The 25,777-nt window shown below is 38.7% G+C and overlaps 1 protein-coding gene across 3 annotated transcripts in view; it reads right to left on the bottom strand.

Moving 5' to 3' along the window:
- Positions 1–25,777, bottom strand: part of ATP2C1 (ATPase secretory pathway Ca2+ transporting 1) — a 65,649-nt gene that overhangs the window by 19,245 nt on the left and 20,627 nt on the right. For 2 of the 3 annotated variants that reach the window (XM_031553960.1, XM_019616550.2), the window contains 8 exons: positions 10,753–10,863; positions 9,702–9,818; positions 8,229–8,318; positions 6,907–6,942; positions 5,998–6,059; positions 5,521–5,629; positions 1,897–2,052; positions 1,153–1,221 (listed from right to left, as the gene is read on the bottom strand). In XM_031553960.1, the coding sequence (XP_031409820.1) occupies positions 1,153–1,221; positions 1,897–2,052; positions 5,521–5,629; positions 5,998–6,059; positions 6,907–6,942; positions 8,229–8,318; positions 9,702–9,818; positions 10,753–10,863 (750 nt within the window). Of the gene's footprint in view, positions 1–1,152; positions 1,222–1,896; positions 2,053–5,520; positions 5,630–5,997; positions 6,060–6,906; positions 6,943–8,228; positions 8,319–9,701; positions 9,819–10,752; positions 10,864–25,635; positions 25,772–25,777 lie in introns of those variants that run through there. The other variant, XM_010712923.3, reaches the window with a different exon arrangement.

The following is a 25,777-nucleotide window of genomic DNA, read 5'->3' as shown; positions in this document are numbered from 1 at the left end:
TTTAAATACTAATATATGCTGGATTACAGTATGGAAAGTGTGGCAATAGGAAGAAAACAGGATAATTGTAAAAATCTCTGCTGCATGAGTCAAGGCAAAACAGCGCCCACACTATGTGGGGAAGCTGACTTAAGAATTTAATTCACTATTACCATCAAAATTTGCTTTTAAAGTAAGATTATTATGAAATAAATATCAAAAATAACCCCAAAGTACTCTGATGTTTCAGAATGTTGATGGCGCAGAATGCTCACGTACTTTTTTTTCTCATTAATAATTGCAGATGTTACAATACAAACTAAAATCCATGCAATGGATCATATTTTCTTTGCATGTGTAATGAAGTGGATTCCATTTTGGGTGACTGGACAGCAGTATTTCTTTGAAAGGCATAGTAAGGCACTGCAGCTAACACCACAAAGTCAGTGGTGCACTCCTGGCTGACACATCTAATGCCCCACCTAATAGCCTCAGAAGCTCTGTTTTGACACATTTCAGAAATGTAATTCAGGAGAAAAAAAAGTGCTGCCTATACTATGCCTGATTGTGTCCTGACAGCTGGAGACAGGCTGTCACCTTCCGATCCTGTGCTGGTCAGGCAGCCAGAGAAGAGGTTAGAAGGCCACAGGAACACAAAGCACTCAAGAGACTGACTTCTGTGTGGATCAGAGTTCTGCAATAAACTTACTACAGGAATTTGGTATACTGAAGTCAAAGCGAGCTTCATAACTTTAGGTAGAGAAGCTAGAGATTATGAAGCAGCAGAAAACACACACAACCCTAAAGTACATGGTACAAACTTTGAGGGGAAACATAGTCCTGTGCACAAATATACCATACAAATCCCTTCTGTACAAACTCAGTTCCACTTGAAAAACACACTTGTGCTAAATGCAGTAAAAGTTGTTCCATTCTTGAAAAGCTTTCAAATATTATTTTCAAAGATAACATATTTAGGTCACTTAGGGATTCAATTATTGCTTTCATTTTCAAAAGCTAAGATTTGTTTTAACTAGAGAAAAGAAAAACATGAAAAGCACTGTAATTAAATCTAACAAAGTTCCTATAGAATAAACTCCAAAAGTATAATTTTAATGGACAAAATGTACATCTCTAATATACACGCCTATGTTTCTAGATATTCACTCTTACCTCTTCTGCTTGCATCATTTTGAAAACCTCCCCAAATTCAGAGTTTTCTCCTGTTCCAATAACAATGCCCTAAAAAACCCAAATAAATGAAGAAGACAACTCAGATCTAAGGTTTCATTTTAACATTAGTGATTGTTCTTGATAGCTTTGACTCAAACACTGGGCAAATGCCATTTAGTCTGCTATGAGTTTGTTAACTGTGTTTGTAATTTTAACTACTGATACAAATGAGAAGAATTTTTGTTAAAAAAAAAATATATATTTCAACTCTCAGAAACAAAAGTGCTATTCTGTGTATTGCTGAACTATTAAGGTTTTGTTACAGATAGTTACCAAACAGTGCAACAGTCAGCTAACACCAACCACAACCACAGGTCTTCACGCTCTAACACACGAATGCAGTTCTACAAGTTTGGGAATACCACATCCTAGATAGAACAGTTTCACATCTGCTTCTTCCCAGTTTGATTACTCTTGACTATAGGTTTACTTTCAGTGTCTGAAAAAGCAGCATTGAGAACAGCTCTGCACTACTGCACTGCGTTACAGTAAAGTCACCCATATTTCCAGAAAACATTTCTATTTCTACTTCATTTAATTCCTGTTGTTTTAGAAAAATGAAAATACATGCAGCCAGTAAAGAACAGTTATCAACTGGTATAAGTGAACATTAAAAACAAGAACTGGGGTTATTCAAATAGTTAAAACCTGGAAGTTGTTCTTCCCTATCACTCATAATTTTACCTTTGCTTTTCCACATCTGACCAATGTTCCCATGAAAGCAATGTTGCTCCTTGTAGTGAGGTCTCCATTGGTAGCTGCTGGCTGAGGAGCTGTAGATTTAGCACAGGGAGCTGTCTCACCTGTGAGGCTGGATTCATCGATAGAAAGGTCCGCAGCCTTTGGAAACAAAATATACAGATGCTAAGAGCTATGGCAATCAACTTTTATAAGTAGGTAGAAACGGTAATAAAAACTTCCCAACTCTGACCATTAAAAATATATCCAATTTATTCACATGGAAAAAAAAATCATATGTAATATCCACTCTATTTTACAGCCAACAAAAGCCAACAAAGCAATAAGCATTCCTACAGAACGATGCTCTCACTTTGCAAAGTCAAAGTTTAGTTCTCATTTTATGTTCTGGATTTTTTCTATAGAACAGTTAAGAGCTTGTAACAGATGCATTCCATTGGCAAACGAAATAATTAACTGAGAATGCAAATACGTAGACATATTATATCCCTCTCAATTCTTCCTCTGTCCAGTTCCTCTTAGCGTGGCCAATTAGGGACACACTAACAAAAAAATATATCTTATAAAGGGATTTTTTTGTCCACAAAGTCCCTACAGGGAAAATGCTATTCAGGCAAGAGTCACAATAAACTGGAGAAATGTTAAAAATGCCCTTCCTTCAGGTTTCCCACTTTTGTGGGATTTTTGGCAGCAAGTGTGAGCAGTTAGAGAAGGAAAAGAGAAAAAGGAATTATTCCATTAAAACTACACAGCTGTCTGATAGGAACAAAACAAGTGTTCTATACATAGAATGTAAAATGAAAAATATCTTATAAAAATAAGAATTTAAATGTTTTTTCCCAATTGACAGCAATTCTAAAATCATCTATTGATTTTAAACAGTACTGAATAGAGCCAAAGCTTAAATCATAGAATTCTACTGACGCATTCCAAGTAACACAATTCTGTGTTATTAAGAAGCATAAAGCTCTTATTTGTGACTAAATCACAAGATTTTAATACAATCTTCTTGAGAAAAGCTTGATAAAATTAAGTTACCAAATCTCTTTGAAAGGATATCTTTTGTAAAGAGTAAATAAGAATCAGTCACACCATACTTGGTACCACCACAGGTAAGTCATCATTCTGAGCTTAAAGAGTATTTTCGGTTTGTTTTTTTTTTGGGGGGAAGGGGCTTTATTTTGAGTTAACTTGGAAGCTCTCCATGTCTAGCTGGACAACAAAATGCTGCTACAGCCAAAATAATTTGGTCAATGTAAAGAAGAGAACTGTACTTTTACTAAAGTGCTTTATGAAGAGTCAAATTCTCCTAGTTTCTGCTATACTCTCAAGTAGTTACAAGGACAGTACCCTTTTTTAAAAGACGGATGCTGAATCAATAAAGGAAAGTGGCACTTGTCAAGAACTGCAGTGAATCTTTCAATCAAAGCCATAAAGAACAATTAGAAGCAGTCCTATAGTAATGCTTTATTCGCATTGTATTCCTCAGGCTGCAAGATTAAACAAGATGAAGTTACCACAGTGCTACCGTTCAGATTTATCCATGAGCTCTGAATTATTTGTCATCTCCACCAAATTTAATTTTGTTCAAAGCCGAAGATGTTACAGTCACGTTAGTTCTTGCTAGAAAACTTGATGGATGTCTCATTAACCCGCAGAAAACCTAGGCCAGAAGTGGTCTTCAAATTACATTTTGAAAAATAAGATAGCCCCACAAGATTAGCCCAGCAAAGAAATTTCTTTGCAAAGTAAACAGCAACTAAATAGCACTTCTACAAATTTCTAGGACAGTACCCATGAGAACATGCTGTAGTGATCACATTCTTTATCTGAAAAGACAACTTCCCTTTAGAGTCATCCATCCCCTAGCAATACCCTCTGGGACAAGATGATTCTTCCAAAACAAGTGACATTAAGGAATAGCTAATTCCATTAGTCACCATAATCAGGAGAAAAAAAAAAAAAAAGCTTTAGCAAAAGAAAATGTAAAAAGTCTCAATCATTGACCCATCAAAGACACCACAGTTTGTTCTACAGTCATTAAGTTCAGCTCAGGGTTATGAGTCGTTATTTTGAAGACTTAATTCCTGTACTTCTACAAAGTTTTACTTGCCATTGTTTACTTTATTGATGTGACACCAGCTTCCAACACAAGGACAATCAAAATGTTAGATACCATCCAAGCACTTGCATCTTTGAGGCAATTTCTCTAGGATATTTTCATGGAAGAACTTAACATTCCATTAACACAGTAAAACAATAATCCTGCAGTAACTCTAATACAGTTAACAGTAAAACTACATTCTTACTTTCTTTGTCCAAATACCTTATTTTCATGTAACAACTTCTGGCTTGCAGGTCCTTAAATAAGAAATGTAGAAAGCAGAACTTACCATTACAGTAAGACCGTGAAGATGTTTTTTTTTACAATTTTATAAAAATAGGTGCACATGACAGTACTTCCTTTACAAAAAAAAAAAATTAATACCTCTTCCAGTTAATCCTTATTTGGATCACTTTCTACCCAACTCCAGCCACTAAATATTCAGAAAGGGGTCTTAAATAGTAAGCAAGTGATTTGCAAGGCCATATTCATCAAAATAGAAATGCCAAAATATTTTATTTTATGATTATATATATTATTTATACTTCCTTGTATCAAGGACTTGAAACTGATCTAGGCTCTAAAATAAAGCAATGCTCACATTTTACTGATCATTCATCTTTTTTCAGCAATGAAGAGGAGCTTTACAACTGAAGGGAAAGAAGAAACTAGGCCACATACAAGAGAGACTGGCAAGATGTTACATTTTTGCGAGTAACCTGCCTAGGCTTTTTCTCCATCTACAGACAGGTTAGGCACAGGAGAGACCAGGAAATAGGCACAAGGTTAAAGGTGGGTGAAATCTCATTTACTGATTAAACTGCGCACAATGAATGGAAGAAAAAAAAAAAAAAAAAAGACATAACGGCATAAATTAAGGCCTTAATTTATAATAAGTTACAGTAAGTTGTGTAAATTGTACAGACTTGATATGTGTTGCTGTGGCCAAAAGTTTTTGTCATTCCCTAGTAGTTTGGTGCACATCTATCTTGATTTGGGCTAATCCCCTTTTCTACAAACAGCATCCAAGCCAAAGATCTCTTAGAGAAAGCACAAAGTATGTTCAAACACATCACCTTCACTTTCAGTGCTATAAACAGAGCATTGAAATTAGCACAGTGTGTAGTGAACACCAAAATTATATCCTAAAGACCAATGCAAATAAAGACAAAAAAATCAGTAGCTAACAGCTGCCAAAATATCTTATAATTCAGACTGAAAACAACTCTTTGGCTTTCTTAGTTGAATACTTTTTCTGAATGCTAAAGTTTTCAAGAATGGATTACATACATGAAGTCAGAAAATCCTATTTTCTACAACCAAAAAGAATATATACTATCAATGCACAACAGCATTTGCGAGCTTAATTATTTCACAATTCAATCCAACTAGCTGTGAATTCCAAATAGAAATACTTACTGCAGCTCAGTATTCAGTGCATATCTTCTCTTACTCTCTGTCTCACAAAAAGAAATGCTATTAAATATAAATGCAATATTACATACCTCAAATAAACGTAGATCAGCCGGGACTCTGTCTCCAACAGACAGGCAGACTGTATCACCTGGGACTAAGTCTCTTGCAAGCGTGTGTTCCACTCTACCTTCTCGCACACTGTAGGTGTAAATACAAGGTCAAATTGCATAATAACATCTCCTCTGGCATTTTGTCTGGGAAAATCAAAGTGCTGACCACGCACTGAAGTGTTACTAGTTTCAGCAAAATACAATTTCGAATTCGCTGTTCATTTCTTCAGATGATGTTAAGTGATACGAACCTTCTGAAGTATCCAATGGGCAAAAATGCAGAGTATTATTTTAGAACCATACAACAATCCTTAAAACGAGTCAAAGCAAATTGTGTTCTTTAAAATCATAATGGCTTGCTATAAAGGTGTTTTAAGTAGAGCATTTTTATTCTACTCATTTCACATCAAACTCAACATGACTTAATTTGAGAGAGAGGATGTAATGATTCCATACCAATGGCATTCTGGAGGCACAAGTTTACTAAGCTCTTCAAGAGATTTTTCTGATCGGTACTCCTGCAGAGGCAAGATAGACATTTCATCAGATGTGGACATACCTCATTTTAAAAGTTGTATTAGGACAATTTTACAAAGACTTAGTTAAGATACGCCCTCCAGCAGGTCCTTGTTAGATAGATTTTAAAAAGCAAATATGGTCCAAATGCTAAAATTTCACAGATGTGCCTACATGCAATTTTTCTGAAAGACTGAAAGAGGCCCTTTGCATTCTCCTTTATACTTTCAGGGCTTTGTAATACTTAATGGTCATGTTTCTAGACTCAGGGATCACACACAATCAAGTTCTACAGGTTAGTAAAGTTGTACCAAAAATACTGTGTTCACATTCTTAACCCCTGGAGAACTAAGGTAATACAACTCACCTCTAACTCAATTCACAGATTAGAAAATAAACAATGATACGAAGTACAAAAAGAAAGCTATTTTGCCTTAGGCACACACTAAGTAAAGCTGGGTATTTAAAGAATGAAGTTGGCTTTTTTTTATTACTTAGGAAACAATTTAAAAGAGTTGGGGGGTAAAATTCCACACAAAATTGCAGCCAGAGTGATACATTTAAAATACATTTTCTATGAAATTTAATATTTTAAAGTACTTCAACATTGTTTAATTTGAATGTTTCTTTACACGCATTCTTTTGTTGCTGATTACATTACCCATATAGATGCATAAAATGTTAAAGTAGAACAAATCAAGCACTTCAGAGAAGGCAAAAGACTTGGATGAAAGCACAGAGCTCTTTAATCAAGCACTGTGCAGCTGCACATTGCATCAGGACAACTACTTATTAAGTATAAGAGCATACATAAAAGCAATAATCTCATTTGTACAACAGATGTCGTACCTGAACAAAGGCAACTGTAACAACGATCAGTATTGCCTGTAAGAAAACAAAAGTAGATAAGAGAATTCCAAACAGCAATGAAAGTAAATGATATTTGCTTCTGCCCAGCCATAGTTATTACTACACGTTAGCAATATGGTTTGGAAACAGACTCTCTTGCTCAAAATGACTGGCTAACCTTCAGGCCTGCTAAAAAAAAAGCAACACCATTGTCTATTTGTGCCTATTCAGTGACATTCATGTGCCTTGGTAAGCTGATATTACTAAAAATAACACTGATAACTAGATGGTGATTTTGAAGTAAAACTTCCAGTGCTTGGAAAGTAAACTGTTCTGTGTTTCTAAAAGGTGAGCAAGAGGTAGTAGTGGAGGGAGTTCCATAACACAAAGAGTACAAAAATGTCTGACTGAAGTATTCACTACCATGTTAATTGTCATAAAGCATCAGATCTGGTTTAAATCAAGTAACTAGATCACAGACTAAGAATAAGTTGAAGACTAGAATTAAAGTAGTGAGCTACTTTTTAAATCCCAACAAACAAAATTTCCCTGTAGGAATCATCCAAGAAGAGTAGAAAGGCATCAGTAATAAGCCTTCCCCCATATCACACACAGCTCTGGTCACAACACTTCAACATAAACATCACGGGGCCTGTACGCATGCAGGGTGAAAATGAGTCAATGAATGGGGTCTATTAGATAATGAGAAGGATCAATTTTGTTTAAAGTATGACCTCCTCCCTCAATACAGTCTCTAATTGAGCTTTGTTATACTAATTGAATTTGTTACTCAAAATTGAGTTGTTACAGTCATTTCTTATTGGCTGGCCTGTACCTTTGAAGATACAATCATATCTTAAAAGTACACCCTTTGTAATTACTAAAAACTAAATATGACCATTTTGAAAGAGAAAGACTCTTCTAGAACTCTTAACTAAATCAAAGATAAACCCAGCAACTCTCTCTGCCTTACCAATGGAATACTAGTAAATAACTATATTATATATACACACACAGAAATATTTTCCCTCTTTCCATTGAATATTGCTACCTGAGTTACACATGCTTCTTTTGGAGGCAGTATCACCTTCTACAGTTCATGCTACCTGCAACAGTTTGGCTCCCCTAGGTTCACATCAACATTTCACAGTTTGTGTCTGTGCGCATCAAGATGTCAGTATCCTCCAAAAGTAAAAATAGATACATCACCTTAATTAATTACAGTTAAATCCCGCCCCATATTGGCATTCAAGTGATATTCAAAGTAAAAGTGGTCACCATTCTGAAGCATTTTTTCAGAAGATAAGATTTGAGTTCCTTACCACAGTGATACTGACAGCATCATCAAACTGATGCATTAAAACACTGATGACCGCAGATGCCAGGAGAAGCATAATAAGGGGATTTTTAAACTGAAATAAAACAGAAGAGTAATTCAGCAATATTCCATATAGAAAGACTATTTTATCTAAACCTTAAAAAACATCGAAAAAGAATTGACTCTGTACAGTTCAGATTTTATTTGAGGGTTAGTTGTTTTCAATATCAAAGCTGTTGACCAGGCCATATTCAATGGCAACAGAAAAACAGTTTTTGATCCACATTTTCAAAGTCAAAATATCTCCTTATTTGTTTATACTGCATTTAAACACATACAAAAAAGCCTGAAACGTATTAAACATTCTTAAGGTAACAACAGGCAGATCCTGTTCCCAGCAATTTATTATTATCAAGGCAATTTCAGAATTTCCAATTCATGACTTCTTGCTTTCCAAGATACAAACTTTCATTTTAGATCACATGCTTTCTTCAGATTTCTAAGGCTAAATTAATAAAGGATCTTGTGTCTACATGACAGCTTATTCCTAACGCTGTCAACAAGAGAACTCTTACAAAAGAAGTGAATCTTACAATAGAAGCAGAGGACATTCAAGAGCATATATGACAAGCGCATCCAAAGCAAATACATACATAAATGCTACCTAAAACAGGCTTTAATAGTATGCTTCAGAAGCATTCTGATGCATCTACTTGAAGCTATGGGTGGAAAAGTGAAGCATTAGTGCCAGAGGACAGCCAGTATGTAAAGATGCTCCCACTAGCACCAATCCCATAATTAATTATCTATTACTTTAGAACTTACATGTACTGCTGCTTACACAAGTTGTAGGAAACATCAACCAAAATGTTTAACATAAATTCCTTAGAAAACTGTTGTTTGAGAAACTGCTTTAAATAACTTTGCCATAATAAGGGAAGCAAAATATTGGCAAAGTAGTGGCACTTTCACACCATTCAGAGATGCTGGATGGGCTCATATTTATAGTAAGTCAATAGGCTGACTCCATTCACACCTCCAATTCATAGGCAATGTTTTTTGCTTTTTCAAATTTTCCTTTGCCTATCTAGTTATTCACACTTCATATTCCATTTAAGCATTTACCAGTCGTACGCATTTGTGCCTGATTTCAGAGCAATTCATGCTCAAGCCACTGCCTATAAGGAACTTTTACTTCTCCAGCCCTTAAGCTAGTTACTGTTAGCAGCCTTCTGCTAGGTGCGAACACTTATTCATGAACAAACCATGTAATCTAAACACTCATTTCTACACCCAAATGAAAGCTTTTTCAATAGGTAAATTAGATGCAAGCTATGGAAGACAATTTCTAACCTAACTTCAGTTTACCCACTTTTATCAGAATGTATTCGTTCTGTAACATGAAAGTTACAGAATAAAGCATAGAATTACTGACCAAATATTAAAACAGAAAAGCAGAAAAGACAAAAATCTCAACCTGGGAAATATATTTTTTCCAGAGAGGTTCATCTTCACTAATATCAAATTCATTCCATCCATGGAATGCCCGTCTGTGACACACTTCACAGTTTTTCAAGCCATTCTGAAGATTAGCCTATTAAAATACACAAAGAATAACACAGTAAGCAATTACACTATAAAGACAGACTTCAAAATAAATCCCAACACTTAAATAAAGGGCCTTAGATTATGAAAGTTTGGCCATCAGATTTAGCCATCAGGAAGACAAGTCTGGTGCTACTGTTTGTATGCTGATAAAAGCTAACTACTGTTTTAAAATAATATTTGACAGAAAAAATATTCAAAACAAAATTGACCAAACTAAAGCAGCATCTGCAGTTACACATCTCTAAAAGACTGCTGATCTTCCCTGCAGTAAACTCATCAGCGATCCAAACTGTAGGCGCAGCTCAGACTCTTGAGAATTATGTCAGGAATTTGGCTACTTGGCCAAATGACAGCAATAGCTTCAAAATCTTGAGTTGTCTGTGGGCAATATCTATTATGGTGTACTCCTCAAGCAGTCAAGCATACAGAAGATGAAAGATCATCTATCAAGAAAATTAACCCAAATTCAATGGTTCATAAATCTATCAATGGGTAGCTTTCTCAACCCCGTTCCTCCTCTTAAAATGGAAGCTGCCAGATCATATTAAGGACATTGAGAATTCCATAAAGAAACAGAAGTGATAGCTATGAAAAACAGGACAGAGTTTTACAGGAAGAAAAAAAAAAAATAAAAATCAAACTCTAGGAGTTTTCTTAACAAAAACGCAATTTCCAAAGTATTGAGAAGCCCAAACATTTTTGAGTTCCCACCCCACTTCAATAACCAATTTTCCTCAAAAACATTAGAGATTAAAGCATTTAAAGCAACAATGCAAAGATCAACATACTGTTAGAAACTGACAATAATTAATATCAATCTGCTTGATAACACATAGGCTTTCAGTGGCAAGATCTGTCCTTAAGAAATGCCAAATGTTTTGTAACATCAGCGCAGCTTTAAGAGATGCAGAATTACTCACCTGCAGAATGCTTGCAACTTCATCAACTGGCAATTCACTTGCTTTTTTTGAGGACAGTACCGGAATCATTGTCTCATTGTCACCATCAGGGATTTGTTCAAGACGTGCAACCTAGAAACAAAACCGAAGTCTGAAGGATGAGGTGCACGTAACATTTCAACAGCACATGCCAGAGCAATGCAGTATTAATGCCACTGAAAAAGCATTTTCAATAACCATTTGCACTAAAAAAACCAAGGATCTTCAGATTCACTTTATTTTCATGCAGTACCATATGTGCAATTCTAAAACAAAACACTGGATGCTCAACTGAGAGAATTGTATCTGTAATTTGGTGTTAAGCCACAGCAAAGGTCCTTACAGTTACATATATTCATGCTCCTTTAGCTCCCTATCATCCATAACTGGGCAGAAGGTTAAATTTCACTCCAGGTTAAATTTCACTCCTTGCTCCTACTTTCTACCCACTGATGAAGTCAGTGTAAGCAGGCATATTTGTGTGTTACTGCAGACAAAGAAAGGAGAAACAACATCAAGAACTCCACAAATAAGGGCACAGATGCATGCGAAGTCACAGAACTTAACTGACTACAGTACAAGAACTTCAAGTCAATGCTATTACAAGAAAACACTGCTTTTTAAGAAATGCAAACATTTTTCTAGTGCAGAATAGTGCTTTAGCAATGCTGACAGCTCAGCTTAGCACTGCATTTAAAGAAACTGAAGAGTTTCAGAATTCTTGTTTATTCCATATTTGAAGCTCAAGCAATGCTCTCGTTCCACTCCTTCATTACCCTCACTCTATCCTGCTGCACCCACAGTCAATTCAGATCTCTTTCACCTCGCTGCTGCCACTCCATTCTCTGGAGCACACCTACCACCTAAGCATGCACACCACAGAAAATGTTTTTTGCATAGAATTTGAATGCGCCATTTAATGCCTTCGTACAGTAAAGGCTTTGAATTTCCTCTGCGGATGCTGTAATACAAATACTTGGTATGAAAATGCGTTAGAAGATTACAGCATTCTTATCCCCTAAAAGGCTATGACAGCCTTTATTTTCTATACCACACACAGTTCTGCCGAGTACTCAAATACGATAGCTGTGATTAATTCAACTCCATTCTTGTTCTTCCAGTTGCTTACCTAAGTAAGATTACACCAAGCCTTCATCCCATGGGCCTGAGGGAAGAATGAATGAGGGTAAAAGCACCACAGGTGGAGCACACATGCCACATTGCCACCGAGCTCCTAAACTTTAGCACTGGGTAGGTACTTATTGAATCCTATGTAGACACACTCATGGAGGCCTTCTTAAAAAGTGATGATGAATTCACATTGCATGGTATAAATACAGACCTTTGCGAAAGTTGACTAGAAAGTTACCATTTCCAAACACTTATGTGTTTCAACTGAGACAGATTGAGTTAAAATGTCTCGGGGGAAAAAAAAAATAATCACATTACTTTGTGCCGTATCTTCCTCTCAACATTTGTTGAGGTTCTTTTAAAAATACTTGAAGTATACACCAACTGCTCTTGACATCAGGGAGAGAGAAAAAAAAAAAAGTATAATTCTGTTCCTAGCAAGGGATATCTTTATGAGATGTAAAGACACAGTAATTCAATGCTTTCCAAAACCACAAGTGGTAACAAGAACTTGCACCAGGCAGGTTACGTTATTCTGCACCAGTGGGACAAATATTTGTCACAGCCAAAGTTTTCTCCCACAATACAGCATCCCTCTGCAAAACTGAGCTATATTAGAGCACCTTATACTAGAGCAGCAGAATGACACGTACCTCAGCTAGGAAGAATGCAGACATTATGACTCTCAGCCTTACAAAATACTCTTTGGTACATAAATGTTCTCCAGGACTTCACCACTGAAAGTGATGCAACACCACGGTCACCCAGTCTGCCAAGCAGGCATCCAGCCTTTGCTTAGCCATAGCACTACCTGTACTGGTGTCCACAAAGCGCTTGATGCTTGTGAGACTCAGTCCATAGAAAGAAACAGTCACTCAAATCTCCCTTGCAGAATCTTCAGTATATATTGCACCCATGTGCAGGCTGCAAAGACTGAGTCAGGCTCAATGATCCTTGCGGGACTCTGCCACCTTGGGATATTCTATGATTATGTGACCTATTCTGAAATAGGAACACACCCAATTAAGGCTGCTGAGCCTACAGATGGGAACCAATACTTCGTTGAAACACTTCAATTCTCAGGAAATTGGCACTGGAGATGAGGCCTTTTCATTCTTCAGAAGTTTACACTCAATTTACTTTTGCTTCTGCTCCACTTTTCTAGGATCACATGCTCTTTGAACCCAACATTTACCCAGAATTTTGCCACAATCTCCCCTCTTTGATACTACACACTACTGAACTACCAGCTCGTGTTCTTTTCTTTACAGTTTCCACTTTAAATATTAGCATTTGATTTTTGTTGAAAGGAACGCCATAGCTGTGGTATCTGGTTACCAAACTCCACAATTTAAGGCTGAAAACAATTAAGCCTAAGTACTATTTCAAAACAAATCCACAAACCCATGATTTTGACCAAGATGACGACATGCTCAACTAAAACTGAGCAACCAAGCTTTCCCAGTAAGAGCAAGCAGAAACGTGAGCCAACAGCCATTACAAATTTTAATGCTGAGAAATCTTTTTTCTGCCTGTAGTAACGGATATGGCTAAGAGGCTGTCAAGAAATGTGTGGATGTGGCACTGAGAGATGTGGTTAGTGGTATGGAGGTGATAAGGTTGATGGTTAAATCGTATGGATGGTCTTAGTGGTCTTTTCCAAAACTAATGATGCTACGGCCATAGACTCAAACATCACTTTCAAGAAGGCATGCATTTACCTGGTCATTTCTCTAATATTATCAATAGGACTTCAAAAAAGACTACTCACAAGCTCTGTATGGATATCTTTCAAAGTTGACTATCTTTAAACACAAGTGTTAAAATGATGAGGCTTTTCCAAATAAAGCTTCGTTAGCATGGTAGAATTGTGCTACACCAAAGCCTATTTTGACAACTTTTTCATGTCAGATTCAAACAAACAAACAAACAAAAAAACCACAAAGAACAAAAAAACAAACAAACAAAAAAAACCCCACACACTGATTTTGAATTCACTGTATTCAAACCACCTCTCACTTTTAAGAAAAACGTTATAAAAACTTTAAGCCATAAATCTAGCAAAGGATGAGAAAAATAAAGGCTCAGAACATCTTTTCACAGCCAGTTTCCTTCACTAGAGCAATATTAATTATTTTAAGACAATTCTGGATGGATCTCTCAGTTAATTTCTCAAAAAGTTCTACGATCTCTGTGTAGATCGAGCTCTACTTACTGTTAAGAAAAGAACAATTTTACATCCAACACTTTGCCACCAATTACTGAGCCAGTAAGAAACTGATAGTTGTTCCCTTTATCACCATCTTCCAAGATACTAAGTGGGTTAACACTGACAGATTTAAGGCCAAAAAACAAGGTTGGAAAATCACTTCCCATCTGTTTGTACATAATAATCACATGCAAACAAATAATTTTGCCTTTATTATGCACTACTTCTACACTGCAAAAGAAAGACTTCTTATGATAGGAGTTACTGACATTGGAAAGACCACTGAGATGATCTATCTAGTCCAACCTATCACCACCATACCACTAAACCATGTTATTCAATGTGACATCTATCCTTTTCTTGAAGTCACCTCCATACACAGTGACTCCTCCACCTCCCTGGATGGCATCAATACTGTCTGCAGCATCTGTTATTGTACCCAACAGAAGCTATCCCCAAACCCACATATCACAGGAGTCAAGCCACATACGGTAAAATCTCTTCCCATCCTGTGATGCAACTCTTTTTCAAACATTTATCTGCTGGTATCTTAGAATGCTTCGTATTTCACCACAGGCAAAGATCCTGTACGGATAAAGGAGCTAAGAAATGGTGCTAGCCAATGCAGCTGTATCAGTTGGGCAGCACAGCTGAAGCTTCTGGAGCAATGATTACAGCTTTCCACTCCTCATTCACAGTTAAACCTACCAGAGAACAAAGAAGCAGGATGCTAGCTAACAAAAATATGCAGTTGCCCCAGGAGGGACTTTTCCTGGACCAATTCCAACATACACACCACCATTTCTATGGCAAGAAACACACATCAGTCTTATGACCACGGAACTGTGACTAAAGCATGTTTATCAAAATTAATGTAAGTTTGTCTGGAAGGTTTGCATTACTGGAAATTGAGAGTTCCTTCCTATTCTTTTCTGAAGAAAAACATGTAATTTGTGTACCAACTAACAGTAATGCAAAGAAATTCTTCCTTCTCATACACCACAAGATTCTGTCTGCCTTCTTTCTACCACCACTGGAGACTGAGTATCAACATCATACCTTTGATGTGTGCAGCAGCAGCTTAGCAGGGATACTCCATAGTCCATTATCAATCAGCAGGGCTCACAGATATAGAGATACTTTACAAAAAAATGTAAAAGGAAAATTTTAGCTCTGCATGCTCAGAGAATGCAAATGGCAGGACCTACATTAACTGGGTGGTCTGAAAATTTTTCAGAGCACTCTCACAACAAAACCTATTTTTAGATAATCTTGTGAGCAAAACACTTTGGCTAATTAGCTAATGCAAAGTACTTCAAATGTTGCACGTGGTTACTCAATTGACCTACAAGTGCAAAATGCAAAGGCCATGTGAAGCAGTACTACTCAGAACAGCAAAGAGAAAGAAGAAACAAAACCAAGATGTTTAAAAAAATACAAAGACATTTAAGTCACAGAAATTAAAAAGAAATATGGATCCTTTCCTTGAAAAGTTCCACTAGAAAGGCAAGAGAAAGAAACAGCTGAGTTTGGGGACTCTGCTCCTGGCAAGGACTGCTTATCCAACCGCATGAGAAGTCACAGTGGCAAGCTGCAGGTTGGTACAGCCAGCTCTTGGGAACGACTGCAGCACAACTGGAAATGCAAAAGGATGAGAGGAAGCACTGCCTCAACAAGCTTTCCAGTATTTGCCTGCTAACCGTACCAATCACCTGAATCTTTCCATCCCTCTCATCAGCTCCTTCTGCATCCGGCCCATCAGTCCCTGTAAAACTGAATCCCTTTCAATTATTACAAAGCAACAGTGAGTTGCCCACAGATTCTTCAAAGCTACATTCACATTCTGGACATGATTGCTACCAGTGCCTGATGAATGAGCAAAACCTCACTAGAGTACAAATGAACTCAGGCCAGACAAATTCTGTACTGTGCCATGCCCTGGCCAGAGGTCTGACCAATGCCATATCATACTGCATTCCCCATATCAGAAAGGACATATGCTTTTACACCTTACTATCACCTTTTCTGGGTTATTAATTAGTGATTTGCCTTGCAAATGCTTGTGCTTTTCTCACTAGGTTGCAGAAAGAGTCAGCACCTCTTCAGTGTACAACACCATTCCTCCCAGCCCACCCTGCCTCATGAATCCCTTTTCTATTTACCTTTCCCTCTTCACTGAGCAATAGTCAATCTTTAACAAGATGATAAAAAGGTCTTTCACTGAAACAAAAGCTTCCATTTTCTTGAATATTCTATACGACCAAACTCTTAAGTAATATATACCTATAGTAATATAGTAATATATTTCTAAAGTAATATATTTCTAAAGTGATATATTTCTAAAGTGATATATTTCTAAAGTGATATATTTCTAAAGTGATATAGAAAACTCGGATCCTATTAAGCAAGTTCTTCTCCTGTCATATGCAATGCAGAGCAAAGTGCTGGAGATGACAATGACAGATCAGTATTGTGACAAAGAGCAGAATTCAGGGTCCAAAACACCTGGTGGAAGACAGCATCAGGAACAAGAGCAGTTTTAAGCAGACACCTGCGTATGTAATGTAATTAAATAACAAGTGCTTACCTCTTTTACACTGTCTGGCAACCTGAAAGCTCACAAGGACAGAGAACTACCAGCCATCAATGAGCAGAGGAGCCCAAGTGCTGGTGCAGAGACTTTGGGAACAGCACCTGGTGGGCAAGAGCTCCACAGCTGTGAAGCATAAGGAAAGGCACTCCATCCAGAATGGATATAACCTTTTCTCTGTCAATTCCATCAGGTATGAAGCACTCATGCAAGGTCTTGTGCTATCCATCAGTATACAGTAGTCAAGAGGTTTTGGAGGTCCAGACCTCTGACCATCTTATTATTCACCTTCAAACTCCCAGTTTGAACAATTATGACTACGATCCCAGAGAGCTACATTTTAGCAATGACATTAAAAATCTTTTTCACTGGACGTTTCTGCAGCTCTTTTCTAGTAGACAAGGTGCTCCTAGAACCTTGAAAGACGTCCCAGTCCAATGGCTACATGACAGCAAGACACAGCAAAAACCCAATTAAAAAAAAAAAAATAGCACTAGGCATGCTTAATAGTTACAGCAAATCCTAGACTGACTGCATGCCCAGAAGCAAACCTCAGATGCACAGCAGGGCTCCAAAGTGGGAGGCTGGATGCAGAGGAACACAGAAAGAGTTCTCAGACTGCTTTGGAAAAAGCAATACAAAATGTGGTTGTGACTGTGATGCAATTTCCTCTGAAATTCCTCCACATCTCAGCAGGAATTAAGTCTCCAGAGGAATTCAGTAGTTCTATTAATGTAAGGAGTAGGTGGAAATAGTTGAGAGTGATACATACAGAGTCAATAAATTAATAAGTATTGGTAAAAACCAAGCTCACAAACCATAACTGCAGATAAACTACAAGTGCACTTTGATGAAGTAAATTTCATTTCTAACACCTTATTATTGGTTTTTGAACTAATTTATCCATATTTTATTGATGGATGTAAAACTGGAAGTTATATTCAAGGAGATTTCATCCATGCAGGCTGCACTGATAGAGCTGGTTGTACCTCATACATGATTAAATCATGAAGATCAGTACTTTCCTGTATTCTCAGCCAGCAATTTCTCTAATGATGGCTCAGAAACCTGCAAATTTAGCTATGAAAAGAGCTCAAATACTGATCAATAAACACCTATAATGGAAGAAGAAGCAGTGGAGATGGGCAAGGGTGATGTGCCCATGAAGCTCAGGAAATAATATAGGGTGTAACTGACCACAGCTGTTGCAAAACAAGCCGACTTCATCAGTAACAAAGGGAACCGAGTGCGGCCTTTGTTTCAGATAAACAGCTTCATCAGTTGAGCAGATCAACTGACTATCGTTGCTGAGTGGATCAACTGGCAGCACCAAATGTTTTCTCCCTCTGTTCGTTAGAAGTGTGAAATTCACCTGCATGACACGGTCCTCATGTGGAATACCTAGAAGAACCTGGTCAGAGAGTACTGGACTCAAATACCTTCACTGGAAAGAGTGCTGCTTTCTGAGAGCAACAGCTGAAGTGCCAACGCTCCTTCGACACAGAAACATTCGCAACCAATTTGCAAGAAGCGTACTTTGCACTGCAAAGAGCTGTCCCTTCCCACCCCCAAAAGGTGGAATTCTGTAGACTAATGAGCCGTTTATTTTCTACCAGGCTCTGTTTGCTCAGGATACCAGCATTACTTTTTGAAGGCTTTGAAGTTACTGTGCACTATCTTCATTTGAGTTGAATCTTTTCCGAAAGTGTGATGATTTTTCACTTCTGGGAAACAGCTGCAGCAGCCCTGTATTCTAATATTCAAAGAAATTTGTTCCTTTTCAACAGCATTTTAGTTTAAACGTCTTACCAGGAGTCTCCACATCAAAGGAAACATACGCAGAAAAGTTGTCTCTAAAAAAGCTAGAAGGAAAGAGACACGCTAATTTGCATTAATGAGTCCTCCCTGCAGAGCAGATTTCTGTCCTGGGAGGTCACATGCTTTCAGCCCATCGCTATTGTGTTACTTCATGGGACTTTACAGAAAAAGGGTGGTATTCAACCTGGCGCAGAGACCACCCATTAACAGAAGGAATACAAATACCCAAATGAGAACAACCTGCTAAGCAGCTCCACAGCCTGAAAAAGCCTGTGCTGCAGTCCAGCGCTACTTCAGCAGCACTTAAGGCCCTCCTGAGGCCAACATCAGAAACGTACCTCTTGGTACATGTTACTTCCGGAATTCTGATCAATTAAGCAACAGAAACCTGAATTCTAAAGCTGACAGGCTAAATCTAGGCTTGCACAACTGAAAAAGTCATAAAATATTTGCTATCTGCTTCAGTCAGTCTAAAGAATACCACAATGCTCCACATAGCATCCAACTGATTTGGGCAACTGACAGGGTGGTGCCCCATCCCTGGAGGCACTCAAGGCCAGGTTGGATGGGCAGCATGACATGGTGGGTGGCAGCCCTGCCCATGGCAGGGGGTTGGAATTGGATGGGCTTTAAGGTCCCTTCCAACCCAAATCATTCTGTGATTCACCCGATAAAAGCTCAATAACTATGTACTAAAAATACTGAAAAATTACTAAAAATATTTAAGTAACAAAACTATATTATTAAAAAATAACTTGTCCAAGAAATATATCTTCAACTGAAATGCATCTTACTCTCAGGACATTACATCTTTTCTTTAAGAAACAGAAAGGAAAGTAGGGCATTAGTTCAACTGAGGATACCAACACAACACCAAAATTGGGCAATTTTCTGTAGTTGCAGTACATACTCCATGGGGTTATCTTGCAAGCCTTGTGAATGATGACTGCCTGCTCTCTCACAGGCAGAAAACATTCCACAGATATTTCACAACAATAACGACACCTTAAGCTGACTGCAATGCTGCAGATTCCATAAGGAAAACTGGCCACAAAACTTCAGACTAAAGCACTCCATCTCTGAGCAAACTGCCTTACCTTCCTTTAGCCCATTTGTGTACTATACATTTGAATCTTTTAAGAAAATCAAATATTCAACCTTTGAATACAGACGAAAAAGACATGCTAGCTAGACTACTTTTGGACACTCTGGTGGCTGTACAGCAGTGAATTCAAATTCTCATTGCCCCAGTCAATGAGCTGCCAGCAGAGTTAGCCAAAATGCAGTGACAAACACCAGAACAATTTGACGACCAAGATATTTGGCCAAAACATTCCATTTTGATTCTTCCTGTTTGAAAAATTCCTTGAACACTGAAAAAAATCTCCTTGAACATTTCATTCGTTTCTCATTACTTATTAATCAGAAGAAGAAAAAATGCAGTATCCTAAGCATTCACTGAAATTCATCAAAACAACCCCTGTAGAATCACAGAATCCTTAAAGTTGGGAGGGACCTGTGAAGACCATCTAGTCCATCTGCCCTGCAGCAAACAGGGACACCATAGCTACATCAAAGTGCCCAGGGTCTGATCCAACCTCACCTTGAAAGCCTCCAGGGACAGGGCATCAACCACATCTCTAGGCAACCTGTTCCAGTGCCTCACCACCCTCACTGTAGAAGACTTAGGCTAGATGTAAAGAAAAAACCTTCCCTCTTTGAAACCATTTCCCCTTTTCCTATCACCACAGATCCTGCTATAGAGCCTGTCCCCTTCTTTCCTGTAGCTCCCCTTGATACTGAAAGGCCACTCTCAGGTCACCTCACAGCCTCCTCCAGGCTGAAGAGCCCCAGCTCTCTCAAATTCTGCTGAGACCAAAGTCTCTGTAAGACAGGACTTGGTCAGCCCAGAAACTCATTACCCAAGAGCTCAGCTGCCACACCTCACTTGGCTCCAAACAGCACAAGCCTCCACTGAAATCCTGATTCACATGAGGCATTCTAGAAATTCAAGGCCAGAAGACTTTGGGCAGAAATACCGGTCATCAATCTTGCCACACTTGCTAACTTTCTACAAGAGAACATTTCAGCTTAGAAATAAGATCACATGGCTCCCCTCCAACAGCCTGCCTCCATCTCTCATAGCTGAACTTCTCAAAATGAAGGATGACACTGGAACAGCAAACACCAGAACATTTTAGTACCCTGTGGGATACTACCAACATCCCCACAGCACGTGCGGACTTAGCAGCCATGGAATTGTAACTAAACGAAGTCTCAAACAGACACGTTTGCTCAGTATTTACAGTTCAGATCTGTTTAAAATAATGAGTGAAACTCCAGGACCTGACTGCTGGTTATACACCTGGCAGCTATGGAGTTACTTCATAATGTGACAAAATAATATCCTAACAAAAACCAAATCAATTCCAACTTACAGTTTAAAAGAAGTAAGACCAAGCTGCTGCCAGTACCTTTTAAAAGGCAAACGTAATTCACTGCGTTGATACTCACAATAAGGTTTCTTACAATCAGTATCAAGAAAGCAGCAACATTGTATTCAGGATTTGCTGGTGAATTATGTATGCAGAGGAAAAAAGCGCTGCAGAAAACCTATGACAAAACATTTTAAAAGCCTTTGTAGATTCTGCAACCTGCATCTGCCAACCCATTATCCACTCTATCCCTTCTAATTACTTAGACTAGAATATTTACAAAAACAAATAACTAGAAACAGATGCTTGGCCCATATTTATGCCTTGATTAGTGTATTTTATTTTCCTTCTCTTCCCTGCATGGCAGCTCTGTCATTCTTTCTAGCTGATACTCACCCCACTGCAAATGTCAGTTACTTATCACCTGAACTTGTTCACCAACTCAAAGGCACAACGAATGAAATCTACTCATCTTTATCTTATTCCACACAGACAGCCTCAGCCTGATACACCAAAGGCACGGCTACAGAAGAACAGAGTCAATCAAACATCCCGCTTGCACTAAGCAGTGGGGGCTCTCACCCTTTATGCTCTCCAGAGATCCATATGCTCGTTATTTCTGACATGAACTGGATTCTCCACGAGCCCACGCAGCTCCCTAACTCAGCAGAGTGCTATCCAGCATGGGGCTGGGGGGAAGAATGGCTGGGCAACAGTCATAGTGGCCTATGGAACCAAGATCAACACTCATTTGTCAGATTGGACATCAGAAAGAAAGAAAAATGCTCACTTCTCTGTTAAATTGAGTATCCTAATTTTCCTTACACTACTGCATTTTGTAACTCTAAGAGCCCGATGCTATAGATCCCAATGTAAAAGGGCTACGAAGCCAACAAAATAACTAATCACACATTCCACAGCGTCTGATCTCAAACAGATCCCACGTCAAACCACTTCCAGATTATCACAGGTTAGTACTGGTATATCTGCACAGAAAAATCAGGGAGAGATGAAAACTATGTCATGATCTATCAATGAAACACACAACAGAGTCAGAAATGACACCAATTGCAATTCAAAAAAGAAGCCTGTATTCCTAATGCAAGGCAAGTGCTACACTGGCAGTGCTATGATAACTAAATACATAACAGGTAGGAAATTATCCACTAGAGTCGGCCTTCAGTGAAGACTTCAAATACCATGGTTTGAAAAAATAAAAAAAAACAACCCCTTCCCCTCACTTTGTCCTCCAAGTTAAATGGAACAGATATAATTTATGCCAACATCAGTGTAAAGTACTGCATTCTAATTTTCTCATAGCGAGCCATAGATTGAAACAAACTGCAATCAATGAATACAAAAATTCTTGTTTCACCTACACAGATGATTTATAAAACAAGTAATGCCAAAAGACACGTGAACTGCTGTGATAAGTCCAGTTCTATTTCAGAATTTGGAGCACTTTCCATCACAAAATTCATACTCGTTATTTTGGATGTTACATTCAAGTATAATTGATGATGCCACTCTGGAACAGTGTGGATTGTTTTCGAGTCCCTGCTGCTCCAGGCATCCTTCCTGGCCTCCACCCCTCCACCAGCCCTTACAGATGCACAGTCCATGGGCAGCTGGTCCACAATGTGACCACACTGCCCCCAAAAAACAGAAGCTGCCCGCTGATCTGAAATTGGTCACTTTTCCAAAGCAGCCTACATAAGGAATATGGACAAAACTCACTAGGAAAGCCAACCGTACTCCAAGCATGAGTTAAAAACAACAAAAGTGCGTGTTGCACCTGCTTCAGAGAAAGAAATTGACTCATCTCAGTACTCATCCATTTATCGAAACTCTCCAGAAATTGCCATTGACAGCGTATAGATTGAACTAGCAGTCTGTGACGATCAGCTAAAGCTAACTAGGCCTTACAACTATGAAGACTACAGGTCTCAAAACCACCATGCAACGTTTTTATTATTTACAGTAAATCTGTGCATGTGCCAATTGTTCTGTGTGACTTTAGGAAAACCTACAGGTGGGAAAACGCAGTCCTGACCTCTTCCAATAGGCACAGAGCAATCTGAAAATGAATGCTACAGAAGGCCTTGGTAACAAAACAGCACCACTATCTCACAACTGCTATCAGAGCTGTTTTCTCTAAGCAGCTGCAAGTCCTCTTGCCTGCCGACAAATTAAGAAAGAGCTCCAATTCTGAAGCCACAAAACTCCAAACAAAAACACAAAACTTCAATCCTCTAAGTCACAGCCTCACTGAAAAAAGCAAAAACCTTCCTATGACGGGAAATTCATTTCCCCATTATTGCAAGATACATGAATTTTGGTGGAAGTTTAATTAGCTAATTCATTCCAATACAAGAGACAGAAACCACAAAGTCTTGGGACAAAACATTAGCTAGCTTACAGTGACTGTGCCATACTGCTTACGAAAAATGAATTATGGGATGAAAACATCAGTTTTCCAAATGGCATTATCAATTCTGTCCTTGGATATTGCTCCAAATGTAGAAGAAAAATCTGCCATTTCTTGCTCAATTCAAACTTTCAAACATAGACTTGGAAAAAAAAAATAATAACACATTCTATCTTCCTCAATCCTTATTCTATAGTTCAAACTCTCACCTGGAGAAAATACATTAATGATTCTGTCAGGGGTGCTGAAATGATCTAGATGAAAGCTGCTAGCATCTAGCTGGCTCAAAATGTCAAACGGATAGAAAAAGAAGAGCTCAAAAACACCGAGAGGACAAAACAGACAGTAGACAGTTGTAAATATGTCTGCCCAGAAGCTCAATTATGAGCTGGTGGAGGTGGGGGGGAAAGAGTGGAGAGAAAACAATGCAAATGTTAAGAGAATCAACTCTATTTTTCAATTTGTGCTGAAATTTAGCTTTCCTACAATACCCAGGAAACTATCCCATTTTGCAAACTTTCAGTGAACCACAGCAACTATTTCATCCTTTGAAATACACGTCTGATCATCTTATGATGTATTTTTCCCCTGGACTTAGCTGTATTTTATGTCACTCCTATCATACAAATCTTACTCCTCATTTTGAAATATAACTGATTTCTTCCAAAAGAAACATAAGAAATGCCATCTCTGTGCTACCAGCCTTCAGCAGAATTAGAATGGACCACACTGTACCACACAAAACTTGATTATATGTAATGTCATATTTACTTGCTAATAGAACTAAAAAGGCATTAGAAGCCTTCCTGCTTTCAGTTTAGGCACACAAACATCAGATAAATACTTTTTCCCTACATGTATTTCTTTTCAATTGTATTAGATTCATTGTTCACTTCCTACCCTGAGATTCAGTCATTCAAAAGCCTTATTTAAAATGCAGCAACTTTAATGCAAAGGCACTGACACTGCTTCTGTCAGCTAACTGAGCTCCCAAAGCCAAAATCAGTCTTCTAGAGATGTCCCCCCTACACAGACATCACAACTTCTAGCTGACAAGTTTTGTGTTCTTTATGACAAATACTCTCTTAGAAGATGTGATCAATAGCACTGATAAAATTCTAGCATTTTTCAAGTTATAAAAATGTCTGAGATGCAGAACTATAACAACCTATGGCATTTTCAACCTACGTTGGATTTTACAACAGCTTTCCAGTCACCGGAAACAGAATGATATCCAAGCATGGAAACCCACCAGTCTACCCCAAGAAGTCCAATCTAGGCTACCTGAGTTGGACCCTTAAGGAAGCATCCCTGTGCTTTAAGCTCCTCAGGTTCACATGCATCCACAACAAAGGAAAAACGGTGGCCACCAAAAAATTCCATCCAGTATCTCCGAGGAATAATGACAACAGAGATCAGAGAAGTTGTGGATGCCCCTTCCCTGGAGGTGTTCAAGACCAGGTTGGATGAGGCAGCCTGGTCTAGTATTAAATGCGGAGGTTGGTGGCCGTGCCTGTGGCAGGGGGAGTTGGAGATTCATGATCCTTAAGGTTCCTTCCAGCCCAGGCCATTCTGTGATCTGTGATAAGGGGACTGCTATTTCATAGAATCATGGCATGTCTTGGGACCTTACAGATCACTGAGCTCCAACCGAACCACAGGCAGCGCTGCCACCACTGGACGTGGCTGCCCAGGGCTCCATCCAACTCGACCTCGAGCACCTCCAGCTTACATCCATAATAAAGAAAACTGTAATTTCAAAAGATTTTACAACATCCCCAGTCAACTCAGAAGGAAAGCAGCGAAGCTCACAATCAGCATCACCAGTGCAAACTGGCTTTCAAAGCTCCCAGACCACACACGGAAACCCAGCATGGATAACATGAAATAACTCCCCAGACTACACCAGTCCCAAACCAGACGAGAACACATATCACAGCAGTCCAAAGGAGCGACTTCCCACATCGCATAGAGACGGCAGCTTTACACAAGCTCGTCCAAATGGCAGCACGTTAAGCTTCAGTTATGCTTTTAATGAAAAAAATAACTGCAGAGAGGGCAAGATTAAGTGCGCAGAAAAATATTTCAATGCCAAATACGATTAACGCTCCTCGATTTAACCACGAAAGACGAATTTCTTCCCATCATCTAAACAGCACCGAGCCCAGAGGCCCCTACGGAGGTGAAACGAGGCACGCTCCCAGCACAGAGATCCTCTCGGCTCCGAGGCCAGCGGCTCCGGGGAGAGCTTTACCTTCATTTTCCATCGAAATCGTACGTGAGTCGAGAGTTACAAAAGTCTTTAGCAACAGCGGCGCCGGAGCGGGAGCTGAGAGCTGGAGAGAGAGCCGCCCCGAGATCCCCGGCAATCACACCGCTCCCTCTGCCCCCACCTG

Source organism: Meleagris gallopavo, chromosome 6 (assembly GCF_000146605.3).
Source record: "Meleagris gallopavo isolate NT-WF06-2002-E0010 breed Aviagen turkey brand Nicholas breeding stock chromosome 6, Turkey_5.1, whole genome shotgun sequence".
NCBI classification, from domain to species: Eukaryota; Metazoa; Chordata; class Aves; order Galliformes; family Phasianidae; genus Meleagris; species Meleagris gallopavo.
The sequence above is the reverse complement of the archived record's forward strand: the minus strand, read 5'-3'. Positions and strand labels throughout refer to the sequence as shown.